General features: G+C 35.0%; 1 protein-coding gene across 1 annotated transcript in view; it reads left to right on the plus strand.

Moving 5' to 3' along the window:
• Positions 1-6,201: 6,201 nt before the first annotated feature.
• The window catches only part of LOC102240992 (odontogenic ameloblast-associated protein), a 28,596-nt gene continuing 12,684 nt past the window's right edge, over positions 6,202-22,113 (plus strand). Inside the window, exons 1-10 of the mRNA XM_005881641.2 lie at positions 6,202-6,228; positions 6,948-7,013; positions 7,104-7,145; positions 7,675-7,722; positions 8,280-8,510; positions 9,020-9,067; positions 11,124-11,228; positions 12,407-12,454; positions 13,192-13,263; positions 13,670-13,831. Coding sequence (XP_005881703.1) covers positions 6,963-7,013; positions 7,104-7,145; positions 7,675-7,722; positions 8,280-8,510; positions 9,020-9,067; positions 11,124-11,228; positions 12,407-12,454; positions 13,192-13,263; positions 13,670-13,831 — 807 coding nt within the window. The 5' untranslated portion in view covers positions 6,202-6,228; positions 6,948-6,962. The remainder of the gene's footprint in view (positions 6,229-6,947; positions 7,014-7,103; positions 7,146-7,674; positions 7,723-8,279; positions 8,511-9,019; positions 9,068-11,123; positions 11,229-12,406; positions 12,455-13,191; positions 13,264-13,669; positions 13,832-22,113) is intronic.

Consider the following 22,113-nt stretch of genomic DNA (forward strand, 5'->3'; position numbering starts at 1 on the left):
CTTCATTCTTTCATTCATTCAACAAATAAATATTCAGTGCCAATCTTGTACTAGACTGAGATGTACAAGGTGCCTACAGTGTAATGCTTAATGTAACTAACATGGGAACTTTTTATATGCTCAGAGTATTAATTATATCAACAGTCTCATGAGGTTATCACCATTACAGAAAAGTAAATTGAGCTTCAGAGAGGTTTAAAATTTGACACAATTCAAGAGTTTGCAGCTGGCAGTTAGGGTTAGAGCCAGGCCCAATGCTCTTAATGTCAATGCTATACAGCCCCTTTAAATGAAGATAAGTTTTTAAAAGATACTTAGAAAATGAATGCAATAAAGTGGGAGGGTTTTATGATAATTTTTGAAAATTAAATTTCCATAGGCCTAGTTTATCCTGCTCCTAACTTGGTATCTTGGTTTTTATTCCACAAATGCAGGCAGTGCTAAACTTCCTGGTGTGGTCTGTTTTCTCTCTCTCTCTCTCTCTCTCTCTCTCTCTCTCTCTTTCTCTTGCAATTTGGTCAAAAATGCTATGAAATGACTTGGTAGAGGGTCAAGTTTCTAAATCATTCTATAAAGTGAATAACCAGCAAAAATCTCCTACCATGTACTCTATATGTAGGGCCTTAGGGATTTCCTGTCTAAGCATTTTATGCCAATTGGATCTTATTCAATATACGTCTAATTACTACAATATATAATAAACAAAATGAGCATCACCATGGAATGGAGGGTAAGGAAGCAGGAACAGGCAAAGGAAGAAGTCCAACTGCAGTGTAGTTAACAAAGGCTGCAGTCAATTCCACGGAAAATCCTGGAGCTGGGATGGTGAGAGGCCTGGTCTTTAGTGAATTAGTTAGTGAGGGGGTGTTCCTGGCCTGCAAAGGGAGCATGCCCTTAGGAGGGGTAAGGGGGCAAATCCTCAGGAGGCTGTGCTGGCTGCACTACCAGCAACTGGGGTTTAAGTCCCTCATTTCCGAATGGAGCTTTGGTTGGAGAATCATCACTACAGGGACAGATACAGAATTTGAAAAAGGAGAGTTAGAAACTAAAGATGACTTTTTTCCATCACTAACTCCAGAGTTTAGGGTGATATGAATATGGGTGACTGACTGACCAACACTGGGAATTTAGACAATTATTCCCAAAGTGGAGCAGGATGACAGAGTAATGTATAACAGCCCTTTCACCCATATTTGTGTCTATAACCTGACCTATTATATTGAATAACCTTCAGCATACAGTTCCCCTTTATAGCATCATTTTTCATAAACTTCAGATTTTTTCCTAATTCTGATCTTTCTGTCTGCCAGTCTAGCTTCCATTTCTGTTCTTGACACAAAGAGCAGATTTGACATTCAGCCTATTTTCCAAGCAACAAATATCAGTTCCCCTTTCACTAGTAAAATAGCATCAGGGGAAAAAAAGTAGACATTTCTAAAACTGCTAAGGTATAGATTAAGACTTTACAAATATAGAACCACATAATTATAAATGACCACTCCTTCTTACCACATTCGGCATGTAATTTCACCAAAAGTGAGGTAACAGATTCTATCACAGAGAAGTATTTAAATCAAGCTAGTTGTTTAATTTTTTGGGGGGGGGGATATAAAAGACATTTCATTAACAATATGTCTACATGACTGGGTGAGTTTCTAGAAAGAAGAGTAATTATATTAAACAATATAAAATCTGATCTCAAACACTCCAATGACTTTCAATATTTGTCAGTGCTGTAAGTAACATTTAATCTCATGATGTAAATGTATCTTTGGAATTTCCAAGTAAGAACAGGTATATAAATAGCTGAGTGTGATTATGGGCCAGGAACTGGAGATAAAAAGTGGACAAAACAAAGAGTCTTCACGAATGAAGTTATATTTTATATTCTAGTGGTAGAAGGTAACAAAAATTATTATAAATAATGCTAACCAAATAAATAAAAAATTATATCAATTGTGAGACCTTAACACAAGCTTAGCAGAACATCTAAGCGGGGTTATATGTACAGTGACCAGAGAGAGCGCTTTCCAGACATAGAGCTAAATGAACAAGGACCTGAGTGAAAAGCAGTGAAGTAGGAGCCAGAGCTAGCTCACTAAGGGCTTTGTAAACCAGGTTAGGTAGGAGAAAAGAAAAATAAACAGAGTGGCAGATAAAAGAGAAAAAATAGTAAATCAATAGATGGAAGAAGGAAAGGAGAAAGAAAGAGGGGAAGGAGAAAGGAAAACAAGATAGAAAAATGTTGTGAGCAATAAAAGGCCATGGCAATTAGAAAACATAAAATCTTATTGTGGAAATAAACTGTTAGTGTAACAAGATGAAAAACAAAAGACAATCCACAGAATTCTGAGGGAGAGCTAAGGCAGACTGGCCTGGGGTACTACCACTCCCCTTGACTGGGACATATACAAGAGTCCCATGACCACAGCATGGCCTTGGCTAGATGTCCGGAGGAAAAAGCCAGAAATCAGCCAAAAACACTTATCTTAAATCAATTTATTATAAATATAAGATTTTGATTAAAATGGAGATGTTTCTGGAAGGTTATAGTACAAAAACCTGATTGCGGCCAAACTCTGATTACAGCTCAAGAAGAAACAGATATAAGGATCATACAGTAGTGGGTTTGAAATTCACAAAGAACAAAGGGTACAAACAAATACTATAAAGTTTCAGGAGAAAGAAAAAAAAGAAACATTTCAGGTCAGGGGACAAAAGAAGTGAATAGGCCCAGACCAGGATGGGTTGTGTTTGAGAGGATGCATTTGTGCCTCTCATTGAATGCTCTGGAGGCCCCGCTTCAGGGAATCACAGGCAGTTGATAGTTTGTAGCCCAAGCCTAGTTTTGTGGGCTGGCCTCTCTCAATTCCCTTGAAACTTATGGGTACTTTTGTGAAAGGAGGAGGAATGTATTACTTTCATTTTCTTAATACTCTCTATTCCTGAACAAATTACTCCTGGATATTACACTTTATAGTCATAACTCACATTCACATACAAATCTTAAACATAATAAAGTTAGACTCATATAATCAAGCTAGATCCATTAAGCTAGGACATATTGTCTTTGTGGACATGTAATGATTAATACCCAGAAATGTACACTTATTTAACAGAAGGGGGCACTTTAGCAGAGTTTCATAGAAATTAAAAGTGAACACTTTATGTGCCAAAATATATTTTATTAAGAACTTGCTTATTCTCTTTATTTACTGCACAAGTCATGAATAAAGTAATTGTTAAACTCAGAAAATCTATTACTTTCATTGAGTTGATATTCATTATTCAACTCTGGCAGCGTATGAAAACCTTCATTTCTATAATTTATCATTTTTATCTGTTAACTGTCTTTGAAGTTGTTCTGTGTCTCTCTCCTCTCTGGTTAGGCAGCTTGGTGCTTTAGAAAAATTATTTGATTAAGAATCAAAAGACCTGCATACTAGCCATAATTCTGCATATTTTTTAATAGTGTGTGTGAGGGGGGACAGTAATTTTCATGAATCCAGAGACCATGTCTGTTTAATTGATACTAAATTCTCAATGCTTATCAAAGATGTGGACTGTTGAAGCTGCATAATAACTATTAGTTGTATGGGTGAATGAGTGAATGAATGAAGTCACTGAGCCTTCTGTACCTCAGCTTTCTCACTGAAATGTGGAAGTGATATATATATATATATATATACTTCAGCCTACCTTAATATGTAATTATAAGTTCCTGAAAAAAATAAAATACATATGTAAGAAAATTATTTTTATTATAAGCTATGCTAAAATTCAATTTGACTTTCCTGATTCACAGAATATTGGTCTACTTCACAATAGTTCTCTGTGAGTCTCTTAATTTTTCAGGTTAGTTGAAGGGGAAAAAAAAGTGCAGTGATAACATTTTGAAAGGACTCACCTATAAGCCATTGTTGCTTTTTCATCATTTATGTTATTGGAACAAAGATCCGGATCATTTCAATAGCACATAATCCAACAGTAATATGTACTTGGCATTGATATGTGTTTTTGTACATTTAGGTGAATGAAGGGTGTCTGATGTTCTAGTAACTGAACTAAAACAAAATAATGAAGGTACAGTGACAATACCTAGTTCAGGATTTCCTCATCTTAAGGTTTCCGCGCCTTAATCCATACAGACTGACATTGCTCTGGATCAGTACCATCTTTTTTGTCCCCTGAATGACAGGACTCATTTACTTAATTTCCCAGTGGGTATACCTACTAGGTGACTGACATGGGATAGGAAAATAAGTCCAACATAGCTGAATAGGAGAAATATATAGACAATGCAATGTAATATTGCTTCTTCCTCTCCCACCCAGAGATAACTTTGCCTCCAATGACACAGGGAGTTAGAAGCTATCAGATAGGAAAGCATAGCCTGTTCTTTCACCACGTTAACTTGAAAAAAAAGCAGTTTCAACTGCTTTTCTTTAGAATATTCAAATAATAGGGGGGGGAATGAAATTTTCTTCCAACTACCTTCAGATTTGAGGAATATATCTAGGTGAAACTATCCATCATCAGGATAATTTTCACATTGACTATTTTGGCTCTGTAATATAATTCCTAAATTTTTCTGTGCTAAGCCCTGACAACTTTCTGGCTCAGAGTGAAGTTGGCTGTCTAAGTCTCTGCACAATGCCATAAAAATCTCAGGAGACTGAGTTTATGGCGTACTAATTTTTTTATTTTGTCATATATTTTATTTATACATGTTATCAACCCCGTGGGTATATTGTCTTTAATTTGATGATATTCAGAATAGACCATGGTCATTAATTATAAATATGTATAATTAGGCAATATAGCAACATGTACCATGTCCACCACTCAACTCATCTACTGGGTTTTCCAGGCAACAATTTGTTACATTAATCACCCAGCTATAGCTAAATCAGCCATCAGCATCTAGAGTGGTCTACTTAGCCAATCTAAAAATGTAACATTCATAAATCTTGAGGAAGTTCCTGTCTAACAGATATATGATCCTAGTAGTAGCTTTTCTTTCTTAGTAAAAAAAAAAAAAGTTTTGTTATTTTAACTAATTTTTTTTTGTCCTTTTGGTTTTTTAGGGTATATAACAAATGCTATCAGCATTTTAGTACTAAAGAGCCATGTAAGTTCTAAGAAGTATATCATTCTACTGAGAAAAAACAAATTTATTTAAAGGCAATAACTTTGTTTTCCTACATGATAAGGTCACCATTAGTTGTTTCTAGATGAAATTAGCCAAAGAAATCTTCCACAATAGAAATTAATTGATAATACATTATCATAACACTTATGATCCTGGACTATCAGAATGGGGTCAATAATAACAACAAAGAAAAACAAGACAAATAAACACAAACCTCACTTCATAAAGAAAATTTAAATAGCATGATGAACAGATAATAACACTTAGTTGTATTTTGAATATTAAAATCATATTTAGCAAAAAGTATTTTTAAAGTGCAAAACACTCACCACTATCTTTTTAAATAAAAGCCATCATGCTTTCTATTTATGAAATTATTTATCCCAAACATTTGATCACATGGGGATATACATGTCAAAGACACATAGAGATTTGGCAACTTTTTTTTTTTTTTTTTTTTTTTTTTTTTTTAGCATTTCATTCCTTTAGTACAAAGAGATTTACTGATTTTTTTAACATTGAACCTAAATGAAATTAGCTCATATTTACTCAGTTCAGGATTGAAGAACCAAAGAATCTTTACCATCCCTAAGTAGGTTTTGAATTTTTGTCTTTTAGACCTCTGCCTTATGTCTAATAATCTATATTTTACTCTTAAAATAAATATCTTCCATTAATCTTTGACCTTCATTAAGGCTTTCAAAGTTATTCTATTATGGTATCCATTTTCAAGATGATTTTAAAAAATGAGCAGAATGAAATTATTCTAGAAGATTTAGTCATAACCAAAGCAGAAACCAGGAATGATCATAAGAAAACATTTTTCAGAGGATAATTTAATGGCATTACTAAAAGTGTGGGAATCCATTTACCACCTAGATGATTAGGAAAGGGGTTATTAGCTAAGCCATTGTCTAAAACCCACTGAATCACTGGCCCTTTTGAAAAATGATTGGTCCCTTTTTTCTAAAGATGGGTTTTAAAATATAAGAGATGTTCTAAGCAGTAGAGCTGAAAGATAAAAGGAACACAGACCCTGCATGGATCTAGTATCTCTTCATAGGCAAAGGAGTGAGGTAAGATATCAAATCTTCACTTTCATAATATTAAAACCAAACTCAGTCAATCCTACAGGGTAGCCTACCAAGGTCACCCTTACTACTTGTGTAGATCAGTGATTTGAAGTAGGGCAGGGTTTTCACATTTGGAGGATAAGGCATAATATACTACCATGGATAGCACTATAAATCAATATCACAACTTAATTTCATAAGCTTTTTTCCTGAGTTACAAAACTATGGACTCAGTTTTTTAGTTTTCATGTATACTTAACGTTATTGGACTTTTCAATGAAAATTATTTGGTATTAAACTGTTACTGTCAAATCTTTATTGTAGTATTTTTACTACTACATTGAATAGACATTAAAATTGTTTTTATAATAAGGACCCAGTCATAGGTCACCCAGTCAGTGAGAAAGGGACTCACTCCTTTCTATGTAGAACAGCTCAAAGCATCAGGCCATCTTGTTTATAACTCATTCAACTATATCATATGCCACTAAATTAGTCATTTGGTCAAGCTAAAAGGATGAGCTAACAATTTTGGTTTGTCTGAGAGAAAATAATAATGTATATTATAGATATTTATGTTTTATATTAAATCTTAATATATAGGTAAATACTGTAAAATTCAACCAACTACTCTCCTAATTGAAAAATACCAACTAATTATTATCATGATATGATTTTTATGTAGTTTTTTTTTAAAGCTAAATTTCACTTTTTTTTCCTAGGTATTTCATCTGAAAATGAAAACCATAATTCTTTTTGGGCTACTGGGAGCCACGCTATCAGCCCCGGTAAGTGATTTCATAGTACAGCTGAAATCACTGTGTAAAACCTTTAACAAATCCCAAATCCTTCTTTTATCTTTTTTTTTTTTTTTTTAGATTATCCCACAGCGCCTTTTGTCTGCAAGCCACAGCAATGAGGTTAGTTTAGATACTTAAAATAATCTCCTCCTTTTTGTTTGTTTGTTTTTTGAAAGTCGAATGGGGAAGAGATAAAAGCCAAAAATTCAAAATCTAGTTAGAGGCATTAAAGATTCTTTGGTTCTTCAGTGCTCTTATATCCATATGCATTTCCAATGTTCAAGCATGTTTTATATACCAGGTTCTTTCTAAAATATTACTTCACCATTACTTAAAAGCAATGAAAACATTTTGTGTATCTTTTTAATAGCCCCTAATACAGATGTACATAGGTGTTTAGGGCATCAAATGACTAATGAAATCATTTGGAATGGACTAAAGTTGTACAATCCTGTACACAGCAAGGGAGAGGTAGTTAAATCCCAACCTCTAATCACTGTAATTTAGTATAAGCTTAGTGAGAAAACATCTCACCTCTAACAGGAACCTAAGATTAGTCAGCTCTGACTTGTGCTCTATTTGTAGTAAACATTGATCTTAATAATTTTACTGTGTGGTAATGTTATTTTCATATTCTTTCCTTTTCTAGTTACTGCTGAGTCTTAATAATGCTCAACTTCAGCCACTACAGCTTCAGGTATCTCTACCTCAATAATTATTTTAAGGATATTTTTCTACCTTTCATTTCTTATTATGGCACTTTTTATGAGAACAAGATGTTTTCTGATGCCATTTCTGAAATTTCCATTTTTAAAGTTATGAATTTGTCCCATATATTCTAATTACCATTTGTTTGAACACTAAGTAAAAACTATAATCTGATTAGCACTTATTTTTTGAGAACTTGGTACATGCCAGACACAGATTCTCATAGCTATGAGATCATTAAAATTAACTATTTTACAAAAAGCCATACTCAGCTAACTGGGTTAAAAAAAAAAAAAGATTCAAACCCAGTCTGGCAACTCAGAAACTATACTCTTTATTGACCTCATTCTGCCCCATATTTCTCTTGATCATTGGGAATTTAGTATTGTTCATGCTATTTGCATGGCCCATAATGTGCTAAGATGCTATCTTTTTCTAATAATGCAGCAATGGAAATATAGAAATTGTTTGCCTGCTCAGGACTGATTTTCAATGGTTTCTGAAATGAAAAAGAAAACCTTCCTTTTTTCTTTTATTTCCTTCCAGAGCCCATTTAATTCATGGATTCCTCCTTTCTCTGGGATTCTACAACAGCAGCAAGCTCAAATTCCAGGACTCACCCCATTCTCCTTAGCAACTCTAGACCAGGTTGCTAGACTGTTCCCAAATCAGATAACTTTCCCAGGACAGGTCAGCTTTGCCCAGGGAAACCAGGTGGGACAACTGAACCCCTCACAGCCTCAAGCACCAGTGCAGACCCAACCAGGCCCTAGTAATGTAAGTCAGACCTCTTCAATCTTGAGATAATGTGCATCGAATGTAAAAACAAATATGAATCAGCTTTAAAATAAGACAACAGTTATTGAGCAAGAATTCTTCCCCACAATATGTTTCTACCATCACAGGAAGTTCCTTATCTTTTCTGATTCCTAACAAGAAAAACATCATTTAAACCAGCTATTGTATGATAATAGCCACAAATAAAAAGTGTTAAAACATGTTTTAGAAAATACAATTGGGGGGGGGGGTCAATTTGCCTTAATGATAATGCATATAGTAGATGACCTTTTATTGTCATAGAAGTCTGCTAATATATAAATTTGTATGGAGGGATTGAGAAAAAGAAAAGAGAGAACATGGACAACAGCGTGGTGACTTCAGGGGTGGAGGGGGATGGGTGGAGATGGTAGAGGGCATAGAGGGAATAAAAGTTGATGAAAAATTAAATTTAATTACGTTTTTTTAAAAAGTCAAGTAAAACTTTTTTATGATTTCTTTTTTGGCAGGAGATGCCCTATGTGTTCTCCTTTAAAATACCTCAAGAGCAAACCCAGGTAAATAAATAAGATATCATCACTCCTATGGCTACTAACACTTGCCATTGAATGAATGCTTTCTTTTATATTTGTAGCTCTGACTCCTGTAGCAGGGCTATAAAAACCCATCCAATGATATCACTGTCTGGATGCTGCTATCGCTGGGTTGGCATCAGTTTGTTAATGTCGGACTCACTCAATAACTCCTGAAGAAAGTCCAGCTAAGAAGAGTCTTCAGGACTCCTGAGTTCCTAGGGCATTACCATGTTAGGAATAAAGGAGCTCACTAAACCCTAGCTTATGTCCTTTCTGCATCTGAAGTGCTGGCAATTGGGAAAAACTCGAGAGAAATAACATGGGTGGACTTTGCCCAACCCTAAATTTTGTTTCAGAGGAAAATGTATTAAATTGATAAAATATTACATAATGATATAATGTAGAGATAAGAAACACTTTCCCACATTATTTGACAATTACGAAGTTCTGGTCAAAACATTTCCAGGTTCTTGCATATTTTTAATTTAATTCCATATTACAATCAAATGGTGGTGATTTTCATGAAATAGGAAAATCTTAAAAATCTGAAGGCCAACTAGTAGAATCATTAGATTAATATGGAAAATCCTCTCAAGAGTAGGCTAATTCTATAATATCCTGGGTTCAAAGAAATAGAGATATAGGTAAATTATATTATTCACCACCAGAGTACTGAGCATTTATAAAAACTTACACCACTTGACTACACTGTAATCATAATTATGTAATTTTGTCCCACCCCATAAGAAACCAAAAGTTACTTCTAGACATTATCTCATTATATGCCATAGCATTTAGAGTTAGATACATGATGTAGAATTACTTCATTTTAAAGATCAGGAAAATAAGTCTTAATGAGATTAAATTCCCAATCCTAATGAAACTAAATAGCAGAGTTGAAATAGAATTCTTCACCTTTTCTTTAACTACTAAAACAGTGTTTTTCTCCCCTGGCTTTGCATTAGAATCTCTGGTAGTAATTCTGAAAATTACAAATGCCTAGACCAGTGGTCAGCAAACTCATTAGTCAACAGAGCCAAATATCAACAGTACAATGATTGAAATTTCTTTTGAGAGCCAAATTTTTTAAACTTAAACTATATAGGTAGGTACATTGTTATTAACTTAATTAGGGTACTCCTAAGGCTTAGGAAGAGCCACACTCAAGGGACCAAAGAGCCGCATGTGGCTCGCGAGCCACAGTTTGCCGACCACGGGGACCCTTCCCATACCTAATGGATCAAAACCTCATGAATAGATCCCAAATATGATTAATTATTAAAATGCTCAACAGGCGATGTTGATTTTAGACAGGATTAAGAAACATTGCACAAAATAAATTTTTCAAGCCACAGTTGTTGTTTTTTACCTCTTATGTCTGATCTAGTCTTATTTCATTATATAAGGAAACAAAACATCATATAAAACTTAATGTATGTACTACGATTCCCATTTTTAATAAACATATGCATGTATAGACACACAGGCATAAGTGGAAGCCAAAACGTGATTATGTGGATGGTGAAGTTACAGGTGATTTTATTTGTTCCTTATCTCTGGATTCTCAAAACATTCTAAAATGCATATAGATTGTTTTAATTAAACTGTCAATTATTAAGGGCAATATATTCCTGACATTATGTTCATTATGGTAAAACTGCTAGTACCATGTTCTGCAGAATGATGACTCTCCCAAAAAATAAGGGAAGTGCTATATAGGCTGTCCTCTTCTTAGACATTTGCAAAGTAATTTGTGCATAAAGTATAAAATTTGTTTATAAAGCCCAAGGTGTGCTTTTACAAAAGCCTATTATTTAATTGAACACAATCCTTCCTAAATGTGTTTGACCAAACAACCTTGAAACAAAGTCCAATCCAGTATCACGTGCAATACAAGTTGTCCCTAAAGTTTAGGAAGAAATGCTTTTGTGTCCTTTTTTTATAAAATTGCTAAATATGAGTAAGTTTTAAAATAATATTGACATTAGAAGAATTTTTTTAAAAAGGACTATGCTGATTCATTTCTGTTTACAAATAGATGCTTCAATACTATCCGGTTTACATGCTCCTTCCCTGGGAACAACCTCAGCAAACAGTCCCAGAGTTACCTCCACAGACAGGACAGCAGCAGTTTGAGGAGCAGGTACTGCAACTGTTTGATTTTAAGCTAACTAGTCCTAGTTCCATCTGAGAAAGGAGAAGATAAGGCAAATTTTAAGAGGAAAGAATAGCTAAGTACATTTAGTAAAAAAAAAAAAAAACTCAATAGCTTGAACTGTGGTGATCATAAAAGAATTTGGTGTTTTTTCCTAAAGTACCACTAATTTGGAAATATTCTAAGACTGGATTTTAAAATCATGAGATCAGTGAGTGGATTTAATAAAATCAGAGGGCAAAAAATAAATCATCTTGGAAAACGAAGTTTTTTAAAACCAGGTGTCAGGGTGTATGGGGAAGGCAACCAATCGATGTGTCTCTCTCACATCAATGTTTCTCTCTAAATATATACATACTCCCTCCCTTCCTCATTCTCTCCTCCTTCCTCCCTCCTTTTCATTCTCCCTAAAAATTAATTGAAAAATTATCCTTGGGTGAGGATGAACAAAAAAATAAAATTAAAAAATGAAAATAGCTACCATAATAAAAGCTACTTTGTTCACCAGATCTTGCAATACACTTAGATAGCATCACACTAAGTTTTGTGAACCTGCAATAGATTTTTAGAATTCTAATATAAATTCAGGTGGCTCATAATAACTAGATTTATTTTCATTAGAATGGGGGAAAATAATATTTTACACCACTCTAAAACTTGCCAAACCAAATTAGAGAAAACTGAAAATTATGCTTTAAGTGACTGATAGTATTAATTCTAATTATCATGCTGAATTAGAGGAAGGAAAAGTTTTAACTTAGAAATCATATGCTGTTGAAAGGATGTTTAGTAATTTAACATTTTTTGCCACCTAGAACATATGAACGTTCAAAAAAGCATTTAGTATAATATAAATGTACATATATTTTAATCCTGGCCAGTGTGGCTCAGTTGGTTGAGCATCGTTCCCTGCACCAAAGGTCACTGGTTTGATTCCCAGTTAGGACACATGCCCAGGTTATGGGCTTAAGCCCTAGTTGGGTGTGTATGGGAGGCAGCCAATCGATGTTTCTCTCTCACATTGATGTTTCCCTCTCCCTTCCTCTCTCTGAAAAAAAAAATCAATGATAAGTACCCTCGGGTGGGATTTAAAAGCACATACTTAGTTAACACAAAATTATGACAAAAACATCAGAATCTAATGCATTTTTTCAAAAATCTGACAGATGCCATTCTATACTCAATTTGGATATATCCCACAACAAGTTGAACCTGTAAGTAAATGCATACCTTTTCATGTTAAAAAAACAACAACTACCTTTTAAAACTACTTGCTTCAGAATTTGTTAAATCTATACATGCCCTGCAGCCAAATACCTTAGCTGAACAAAGTTGGATTTATCTATTCATTGCAATAAGGGAGGACACACACATGGGAAAATGTGCGGTGTCCTAACAGGAAGGTATTGAAATGACTTCATATAGGATTTGGGGTTGTCAGGTGATTTGGGGCAAGTTCAAAGAGTGCTGGTTCACCCTGGTTCTATGATTGGGTAACAATGATTCTTATTTTAAAGGAGCAAGGCCAGGCCGTGATAGTAAAAAAGCCAGTTACTCAGATTAGCCAGGATGTGAGGATTTTTATGTCTCACGCTGTGATCTTGTTTTAGACAAGATGACAAAGCAGTCTTGTTTTTGTCACTTCATTGTATTCAGAGGCAAATTTGTCCCAGGTTGGTGCTCTGTAGGGATTGCTAATATTAACAGAACACCACGGCTGGCCCAGCAGAGAATGGCGGGGAAGGAGCTCCTGAGAACGCAGGCAGGGTTATACCGTTAGGCCAGTTTCCCTGTGTCCGGAGCTGCTTCTCTCTTTCTCAAATCGAAATGGTTATTTTTGAGTATAAGAAACTAATTTAAGAAGTTGGGAAGTGTTTAACTGCTTTTGATGCAAAACAACGTATTTTAGAAATTAAGAATTTAGACTTTTATAAACTTTCCAATTTTCCAGGTTATACCAGGAGGACAGAAGCAACTAGCCTTTGATGCCATCATAGGCACAGGTCCTGAAACTGCTGCAATGGTAAGATTCTTTACCACACTTCACTAGATGCACGCAATCAGCAACTTACAACCTACAGTTTCCTGCACTATTGTTTATTTTAATGAAAACTTTATTATTATTATTCCATCAACAATTAGATCTTTGGCCAGTCAAGATTCAATTTACTTAGTTCATCAAATATTTATTGAGGGGCTATTATAGGTCAGATATTCTCCTATGTACACTCATTTAAACAGGTATCAAGAGACATCCACGTTTGCACAGTCTTTCTAAAGGATAGATTATAATCTAGAAAATATTAAAGGCATTTTCTTCTTAAATTAATTCCTTGCCTTGCATCTCAATTCTGTTGCTTTATATTCTTCCCATTTTGACTTTGTACTTTAACCTGAAAACACTTTGTTTTCTTTCTCATTCTCTATAGCCAGCAGAAGAAGTGATGCCATACTTACAAAACAAAATGATAAACTTTAAGCATGCCAGTAGAGGAATTGTCATTCCTCCAACTTCACAAAAACCCAGCACAACAAATGCTTTTGCTTCTGCTATAGACCCAACTATTACCCCAGAGCCCATGGAAGAGAAGGTAGAGTAATCAAAGATTCATTTTATGTAAGAAATTATTGTCTAATAGAAAATATAACTTAGTGCTTAATTTATAGGAAACTTATGAAAATAATTAGTTAATGGTATAGTAGGATATGTGGTCTTGACCTTGAATGAGGAGGCCTATAATTGCTTACTGATAATTAATCAGAATATAATTTAATTTTGATCTATAAGAAATTTTCATGAATGTCTTTTTTTATTTTTTCACTAGGCCAAGACTAGTAGCCTAAAGGAACCATAAGACGTTGTTCTAATAATGCAGAATTTTTGGTAGGTATTTACTAAGAGACCTGCATAAGTACCATGACATATTCTAAATTCAAAGAGGAAAAAAAGAAGAAAACCTGTCAGGGAAACAATTAAAGAGGTCTTACAAAACAAACAAAAAAGTTAGTGCTTATATATTCCTACAAAGCTAATAATCATTATGGGACGTTAGCAATTTTTTAAACCAAAATAAATTTTGAGAATCATGTCTATCTATACCATAAACTTGGTATAAACTCTGAAAACACAAATAATAAATATACTAGGTCCATATAAAAGTCATTCTACAGACACTATTTACAAAGTCAATTTTCCTAAATCAGCACTTCACTTTGCAAGTGATAAATTGTAATAATATCAACCAATCTGTATTAGATTAGAATGAAATAAAGTCTTAAATACAAAAAAATTGCATAATCACCTGGAAATTTAAACCATCATGGCTTATATATTAAACATAACCTAAATTAATCACCTGTCCTAATGGGCTTGTTTGGCTATGAGGCTACTGGGTGTTTGAAAGAAGGACAAGCTGGCATGACACCAAGAATTTTTAAATGTACACTAAAAAAATTGGCCTAAAGGGAAAACCAAAAGGCAAGATTTTTTGAAATCTCTTCCCTGCTGCCTATAAGTCTCTTCTAATTCCTTCTTCTATGAAAATGCATACTCAGCATTCTTCAGATGAAAATATGAAGTCTACAAAAATACAACCCAAAATGAATAGTGTTAGCATTGTTTTAGAAAATTCTCCTTTTCAATGTAAACTTTTGTACAATGCAAGTTAATTTATTTAATCAGAAATATTAAAAGTATTTCAGTATAGTGTGACCTTCAATCTACATGGCATTAATGTCAGAAAAAATAAAGTTTTCCATTTCTTTATTAAGAAATTGAGAAAATACATAGGAAATTTTATACAGAACAGTCTAATGGTCCTAAAAATGTTCTTCCATCTTATTTTTCAGAGAAAAGGACATGGCAATGCCTTGGATATCATTTTAGGCTATTTGCTTCCTCAATGCTAATATCAGTTCTTCAAAAAATACAGAATATCTTTGCTCCTCTTCTGAATTTCTTTTTACTTATAATTTTGCACTCTTTAGATAAGTCATAGAAAAAGTAATACAATTATTTAATAACTCCTGTCTTTAAAAAATTATATTTCTTTTCAAATACCCTATCATTACATAATCTGTTAACAATGAGGATAAAGCTGACACCACTGGATCAACTGAATAATTGCATTAATAAAAGATGGCTCAGAAAAAAATGGTGTAATTGATGAGAATAAAGATATACTGTCATTGGATTTCTGAGTGTGATGATTGGGTCTGAGGAACTAAAGTATGTACCTAATTTTGGCATATCTCATTATTTCACCCAGCCCCATTCTGCTAGATTCCTTTTGGTGTATTCTCCATTAAAATCAAAATTATTTGGTGGCAGATATCATGAAGTACATGCTCCCAGTATGTCACAGCTACAGAGAGAGTTATGGTTGTCCTCACACAAAAGGATAGATCCCCAGGAGGATGTATGCCGGTTTGGGGAGGCTGTATCCTATATAATAAAAGCATAATATGCAAATTTCCCACTCTACCAGGAGGTCTTCTGGGAGTTTAATGAGGGGCAGGGCCAGCCGGGGGAAGGGAGGGAGATCCCAGCCAGCAGCCAGCAGCTAGCAGCCACTAGGGACCCTACCAGTGCATGAATTTTGTGTACTGGGCCTCTAGTCCTATGTAATAAAAGGCTAATATGCAAATCGACCGAACAGCAGAATGACCGGTAACTATGACATGCACTGACCACTAGGAGGCAGACGCTCAATGCAGGAGCTGCCCCCTGGTGGTCAGTGCACTCCCACAGGGGGAGCGCAGTGGTGGTGACAGGAGCCTCTCCCGCCTCTGCGGCAGTGCTAGGAATGTCCAACTGATGGCTTAGGCCGGCTCCCTCCCCAAGGGGAGCAGGCCTAAGCCATCAGTCAGACATACCCTGAGGGCTCCCAGACTGCAAGAGGTCACAGGCCAGGCTGAGGAAACCGCGCCCCCCCAGTGCAATAATTTCATGCACCGAGCCTCTAGTCTTAGATATAATATAGCATAGATTTTAGACTCACTGGATCTGGCTTTCAATCTGGTTTTGAACCTTCAAGAAATTACTTACCCTCTCTGAGTCTTAATTTTTTCAGATGCAAAATAAGAGATAACCATGGGCATCCCCAAACTTCCTCCTCTGATGTCTCAGAAACCGTTACTCTCTTATTGAGGTCTAGGATTGCCCCTCCACCCTGCAGATGGGGAGTGCCTATAAAAGAAAAGTGATATGAATGTAGATTTCACCTTTATTGCAAGAACTTAATTTCCTTACGTTTCTACCTGCTTTTGGTCACTCTCTAATGCCTTTCAAATGCGTATGTTTTTCCCCAACATTATGCCTAGAGCTTACCATTGTTATTAGCAGGAGATTTAGTTCCTTATAAACTTTTTTAAACCTAATAGAAGCTGGAAGTCTATATTCTGAAGATTTTCTCTCCTAAGTATCTTTTGAATCTTTTTATCTTTATCTTCACTATCTCTCCTGGAGAACCTGTTCATCTTCTATGAGGATTGATATATAATCACCTCCATATCTGTACTACCTGGAAGAGTCTTAACCCCCTGCTTAAAACCACATGCAACACCTTCCCATTGGTTTCTGCTTAAACTCCTAGCTCCTTTAACTGGCTGAAAAGGTTCATATTACTCGGTCCTGCCATACACCCCTTGATCATTTGCCATAAACCCTTTGATCACTACATTCCAGCCAAAGTAAACTCCTTTAAATTTCATAGAATATTCTCCTTATACTTGAATTTTCAGTGTTCCCTCTGCCTGGAACATTATTCCTCCTGCTTTTCGTTTGACTAATATCATATCATTTCTTAGGCCTTTACTTAAGTAAACCCCTTTAAATTTCATAGAATATGCCATGAGCTCCTGATACTTGAATTTTCAGTGTTCCCTCTACCTGGAACATTATTCCTCCTGCTTTTCATTTGACTAATATCATATCATTTCTTAGGCCTTTACTTTTTTCTGGTATACTTTCTCATAGACCATTTATATTAGGCTGGGGTACCTGTTCTGTATTTCTATAGTACCCATACTCCCTTCATCATTTCACTTACAAATGCTGTTGAAACTTTTGCTTATTTTGTCTAATAATCTGTAAACTCTAGGAAATCATGGAAAGTATCTTCTCTCTTCAGTATTATACAGTGATTTGCATAGTACTCAATCTCTAATTAATTAAAGCACAATAATTGCTTAATACAATAATAAATTAATGACTAAAACTTATTTAAAATACAACCTGATCCTATTCATTATTAATTTCAAGGGCCAACTGCTGAGCAGCTCATTTATTAGTTCTCCCCAAATCATAAGACATAAAAATGCTACCAGCAGGCTTTGAATATCACAGCAAATTCTATTAAAAATTATGTATATTTGATATATCTTAAAAACAAACAATTTTAAATATTTGACTTCTATGAAGTCCAATTATTATAAAAATATTTTTATGGCTGATACAAAAGTTCCCTTGTTCAAATCAAATGTATAACCTTTTTGAATATATAGTTATTATTTCAAATATATAACATTAAAGGACTAACTTTCTTATACAGTGTAGCCTTTTGTCCAAATGGGTTAGAATGTAACCTTTTTTATATAAAAAGTTTTTTAAATAAGATTATATAACTATTTAAAATCTCTACAACCCTTTCATGATTTACCAAGTGTATTTTTCCCTAATTCATTTCATGTTACTTGTACAATCTGTGGTTAGGAACTAATTCTGCATTCCAGTTACACAGTTTACTAGATTTGTGATCTTAGAAAATTAACTTCCTAAACCAAATTTTCCTCATCTGTAAAATAAGGATAACTGCCTAGCTTATCCCATAGGGCTACTATGAATACATACATATACATGTATTTCACATAAAGCATTTGTCAGCGTCTAACACATAGCATTTTGGTTATTAGATAGGATTTTTATGGCTGATACAAAAGTTCCCTTGTTCAAATCAAATGTATAATCTTTTTGAATATATAGTTATTATTTCAAATATATAACATTAAAGGAATAACTTTCTTATACAGTGTAGCCTTTTGTCCAAATGGGTTAGAATGTAACCTTTTTATATAAAAAGTTTTTTAAATAACAGATTATATAACTATTTAAAATCTCTACAACCCTTTCATGGTTCACTACGTGTATTTTTCCCTAATTCATTTCATGTTACCTGTACAATCTGTGGTTAAGAACTAATTCTGCATTCCAGTTACACAGTTTACTAGATTTGTAAACTTAGAAAATTAACTTCCTAAGCTAAATTTTCCCCATCTGTAAAATAAGGATAACTGCCTAGCTTATCCCATAGGGCTACTATGAATACATACATATACATGTATTTCACATAAAGCATTTGTCAGCGTCTAACACATAGCATTTTGGCAATGTTACCTTAAAAAATGTAAAGCTTCTCAGGCATTTTCTAATTATGTGGATCCTTTAGGATTTAGTGTAATTAGAATATTTACTAAATACAGAAAGCTTCTTATATTTTGATAATTCAAAGTGGACCATGAATATGGAGATCAAGTGCATACATAAAGGGGATCCACAGTTCAAGTCCAAGACCTTTGATTTTCACACACTGCCACATAGAAAACACCATTTCTATTTAAATTGTTAACCTATGAGGCAAACAAGGAAAAATGTTGTTATTGTTATCTTAATGCTCAGTTGGGTTGCTTTAAAAGGTTTAGAGATTCATCCAAATTAAGTAAGTGGAGGGGTGTGATTCAGATCCTGGATGACTCTGCAGGCCACTGTCTTAGCCTCGGCCTGAGGAGCATACCTCAGGGGAGACCAGCTCCTCAGGAGGATCCACAGCGGGTGTTGAAACAGCTCTGGGTATCAGTCTGGGTAGCAGTTCTGTAAACCATGTTTTGTATCAAAATCGTAAGTCCTATTCAAACAGTTTAGAAAAAAATGTAAAGTGTATAGCATAGGAGGAGGTCATTAATATTTTAAGGTTTTGTATTTACCAGTTTTAGGTGAAATTTGAGAAAAGAAATTTTTTGCTGAGGGAAAGGGGAATTTTGGAATTGGCTACATATAATATGGCAATTTCCATCAGGTGAGCCATATAAAAAATATCAAATTATTAATAGAATTTGGTGTAAAATTTATGCTGAAATAAATATGTCTTATAATTGTGGAAACAGTTAATAAACAGGGCTTCTCAGCTGTTAGCTTTTGGGCTGTAAGATATGGAATAACTGATAAAGAACACCAGGAACTATCCAAAGACATTTTGAAGAGCACAATTTTTTAAATTCAATAGGTATTTGTTAAGCACACACGTGGTGCCAGTTAAGCCAGGCCCATTCCGGAGAACACTACAGTGGGCACGGGCTACTACCTGCCATGACTCTGGCCCTTGCTGACTCTGGGCATGAGAATTCTATGGCCACTTTCCTTGTCAGCAGCTGGGGGTCAAGTGTGCCGTAGAGATCGGGAAACTGACAGCCACTCAGATTCTACAACATGGCCACAGAGGATTGCAATTCTTTTGCAGGAATCCACAGTCACTATGGTCATTTCTAATTGAATATATAACATTTACACAGGCTTCGAAATGAATTCAAAATTTGTATCCCCTCTCTTAGAGTAAAGACATCACAAATAAAATAAAATTATTAGAAAAAAATAAAAATTCCTCTTTAGTATTGACAGGCATGCAAATCTATTACTGTTTAATATTTCATAGTTTTCAATATACACACATACACACACACACACACACACACACACACACACAGTGAGCATGCCCAAAGAATGTGCATGCATTCAATTTCTACAAACTTTGTCAGCCACAAAATGCTGAACAAGGTATTTCTGCTCTCTTTTTAAATAGTCAGCTAATCCACTGCTAAGGCTTCCCATATGTGGCTTAAAATGTGAATTTCCCTACCACTAATTCTAATCCTTTCCTGAGATTAGGACGGTGGATTTTGTGTGGGGGGTATTTTTCCCACTAATTGCTAAGCCTGTTCCGGTAGGTAGTCTCTTCCCTGTTTACCACCCAATCTGACAGTCTTGTTATTGAAAGGCTACTGAGAGGTCATCTAACAAAATCCAGTGGCTATACAAAAGTTCCCTCAGCTATACCTTAGCCTGTGGTCATTCAACCTCCTCTTGAATATCTGCAGAGATATGTGTTTTAACTTTTAACAAGTTTTTCCTTACAGATTATTTTTTAATATCTTGATATACTAATTTTTACTTCTGCAATTTGCATCCCCATATATAGCCCTCTTTCATACGCTAGCCAGTGGTCGGCAAACTCATTAGTCAACAGAGCCAAATTAGTCAACAGTACAACGATTGAAATTTATTTTGAGAGCCAAATTTTTTAAACTTAAACTATATAGGTAGGTACATTGTTATTAACTTAATTAGGGTACTCCTAAGGCTTAGGAAGAGCCACACTCAAGGGGCCAAAGAGCCGCAGGTGGCTTGGGAGCTGCAGTTTGCGGACCACGGCGCTAGCCTGTCCAGCTTCTGAAGGCCACGCACAACCCCTTCCTGGGCCACACGTCCTGGTTGCTCTTCCTTGGCTTACCCTTGTGCTCTGAAGGACAACCATCTTCCAGAGACTTTGCAGAGGAGATTTCTGTTTATGAGCTGCTAGCCACGTTAATTAGGATGAACACAGGAAAGTAACAACAGCTGAATTCAGCCGGAATTGCAGCTTGTGAGACAGTGGTGGTGGGCTGTGTGGAGGGTGAAGTTAAATCACCAACCAGAAAGAATGATTCCTCTTTCCTGATACTGCTTGTTGTAAAAATTCCCCTGTGTATATTCAAATTTAACTAACATATTAAGCAAACTCCTACATGGTTCCAATTACTATGTAAGGTGCTTTCATATACCTTTATATCGTTGAGGAACCTAATTATCTGAGAAACTTTGGGCACTTGTGGCAAGAGGTCTGATTTATTCAAAGCTTCAGCTTGGATGCTGATAAAACCATCATTTATTGTCAGACACCAAGATAAGTGCCTTTAAACATTTCATTTCACTTAATTCCCAATTCCAGAGATAATTACCTTTATCTTCACTTTAAAGATAAGAAAAGAGTCTGACTTGCCTGCTTACAGCTAACAAAGAAGAAAATATAAAAACATAAGTACAGATCTGTCAGATCTACAGCTCTTCCTTTCATTTAGCTTAGAGCAGTGGTTCTCAACCTTGGCTGCACATTAGAATCACCTGGGAATCTTTTTAAAATCCTGATTTCTGGGCCTCATCCTCCGAGATTTTAAAAAGATTTAAAAAAGGATTTTAAAAAGATTCCCAGGTGATTCTAATGTGCAGCCAAGATGAGACCCACTGGCTTAGAGGTATCCATGGCTGACATCTTCATTATTTCTGCTTCCTCCTAATAGGTAGACTTTCAATAACAGGATAACCACAGCTTTATGCAACCTGCTAGTTTAATCAGGACCACCTGTGGGCAAACACAAATAGAAACTAAAGAATAGGAAAGCCAAAAGTTCTCATTCAAAAGACAAATACTGTCTTATCTTTCTTTTATGTGAACTCTAAGGAAAACCAAACTCATAGGAATGCAGAGTAGATTGATGGTTGCAGAGGCTATGGGTGATGGTGGTCAAAGGGTACAAACTTCTATTATAAAATGAGTAAGTTCTGTGGACCTAATGTAGAGCACTGTGACTACAGTTAATAATATGGTACTGTATACTTGAAAATTGGTGAGTTAATTCTTTTTTTTTTTTTAAGGAAGTAAGAACTTTATTAAAATTTTTTTTTATTAAATCTTTATTGTTCAGGTTACATTTGTTCCTCTTTTTTTCCCCCCCATAACTCCCCTCCTCCCAGTTCCCGCCCCATCCTCCTCCCTCACTCCCCACC

Source organism: Myotis brandtii, unplaced genomic scaffold (genome assembly GCF_000412655.1).
Source record: "Myotis brandtii unplaced genomic scaffold, ASM41265v1 scaffold681, whole genome shotgun sequence".
Taxonomy (NCBI): domain Eukaryota; kingdom Metazoa; phylum Chordata; class Mammalia; order Chiroptera; family Vespertilionidae; genus Myotis; species Myotis brandtii.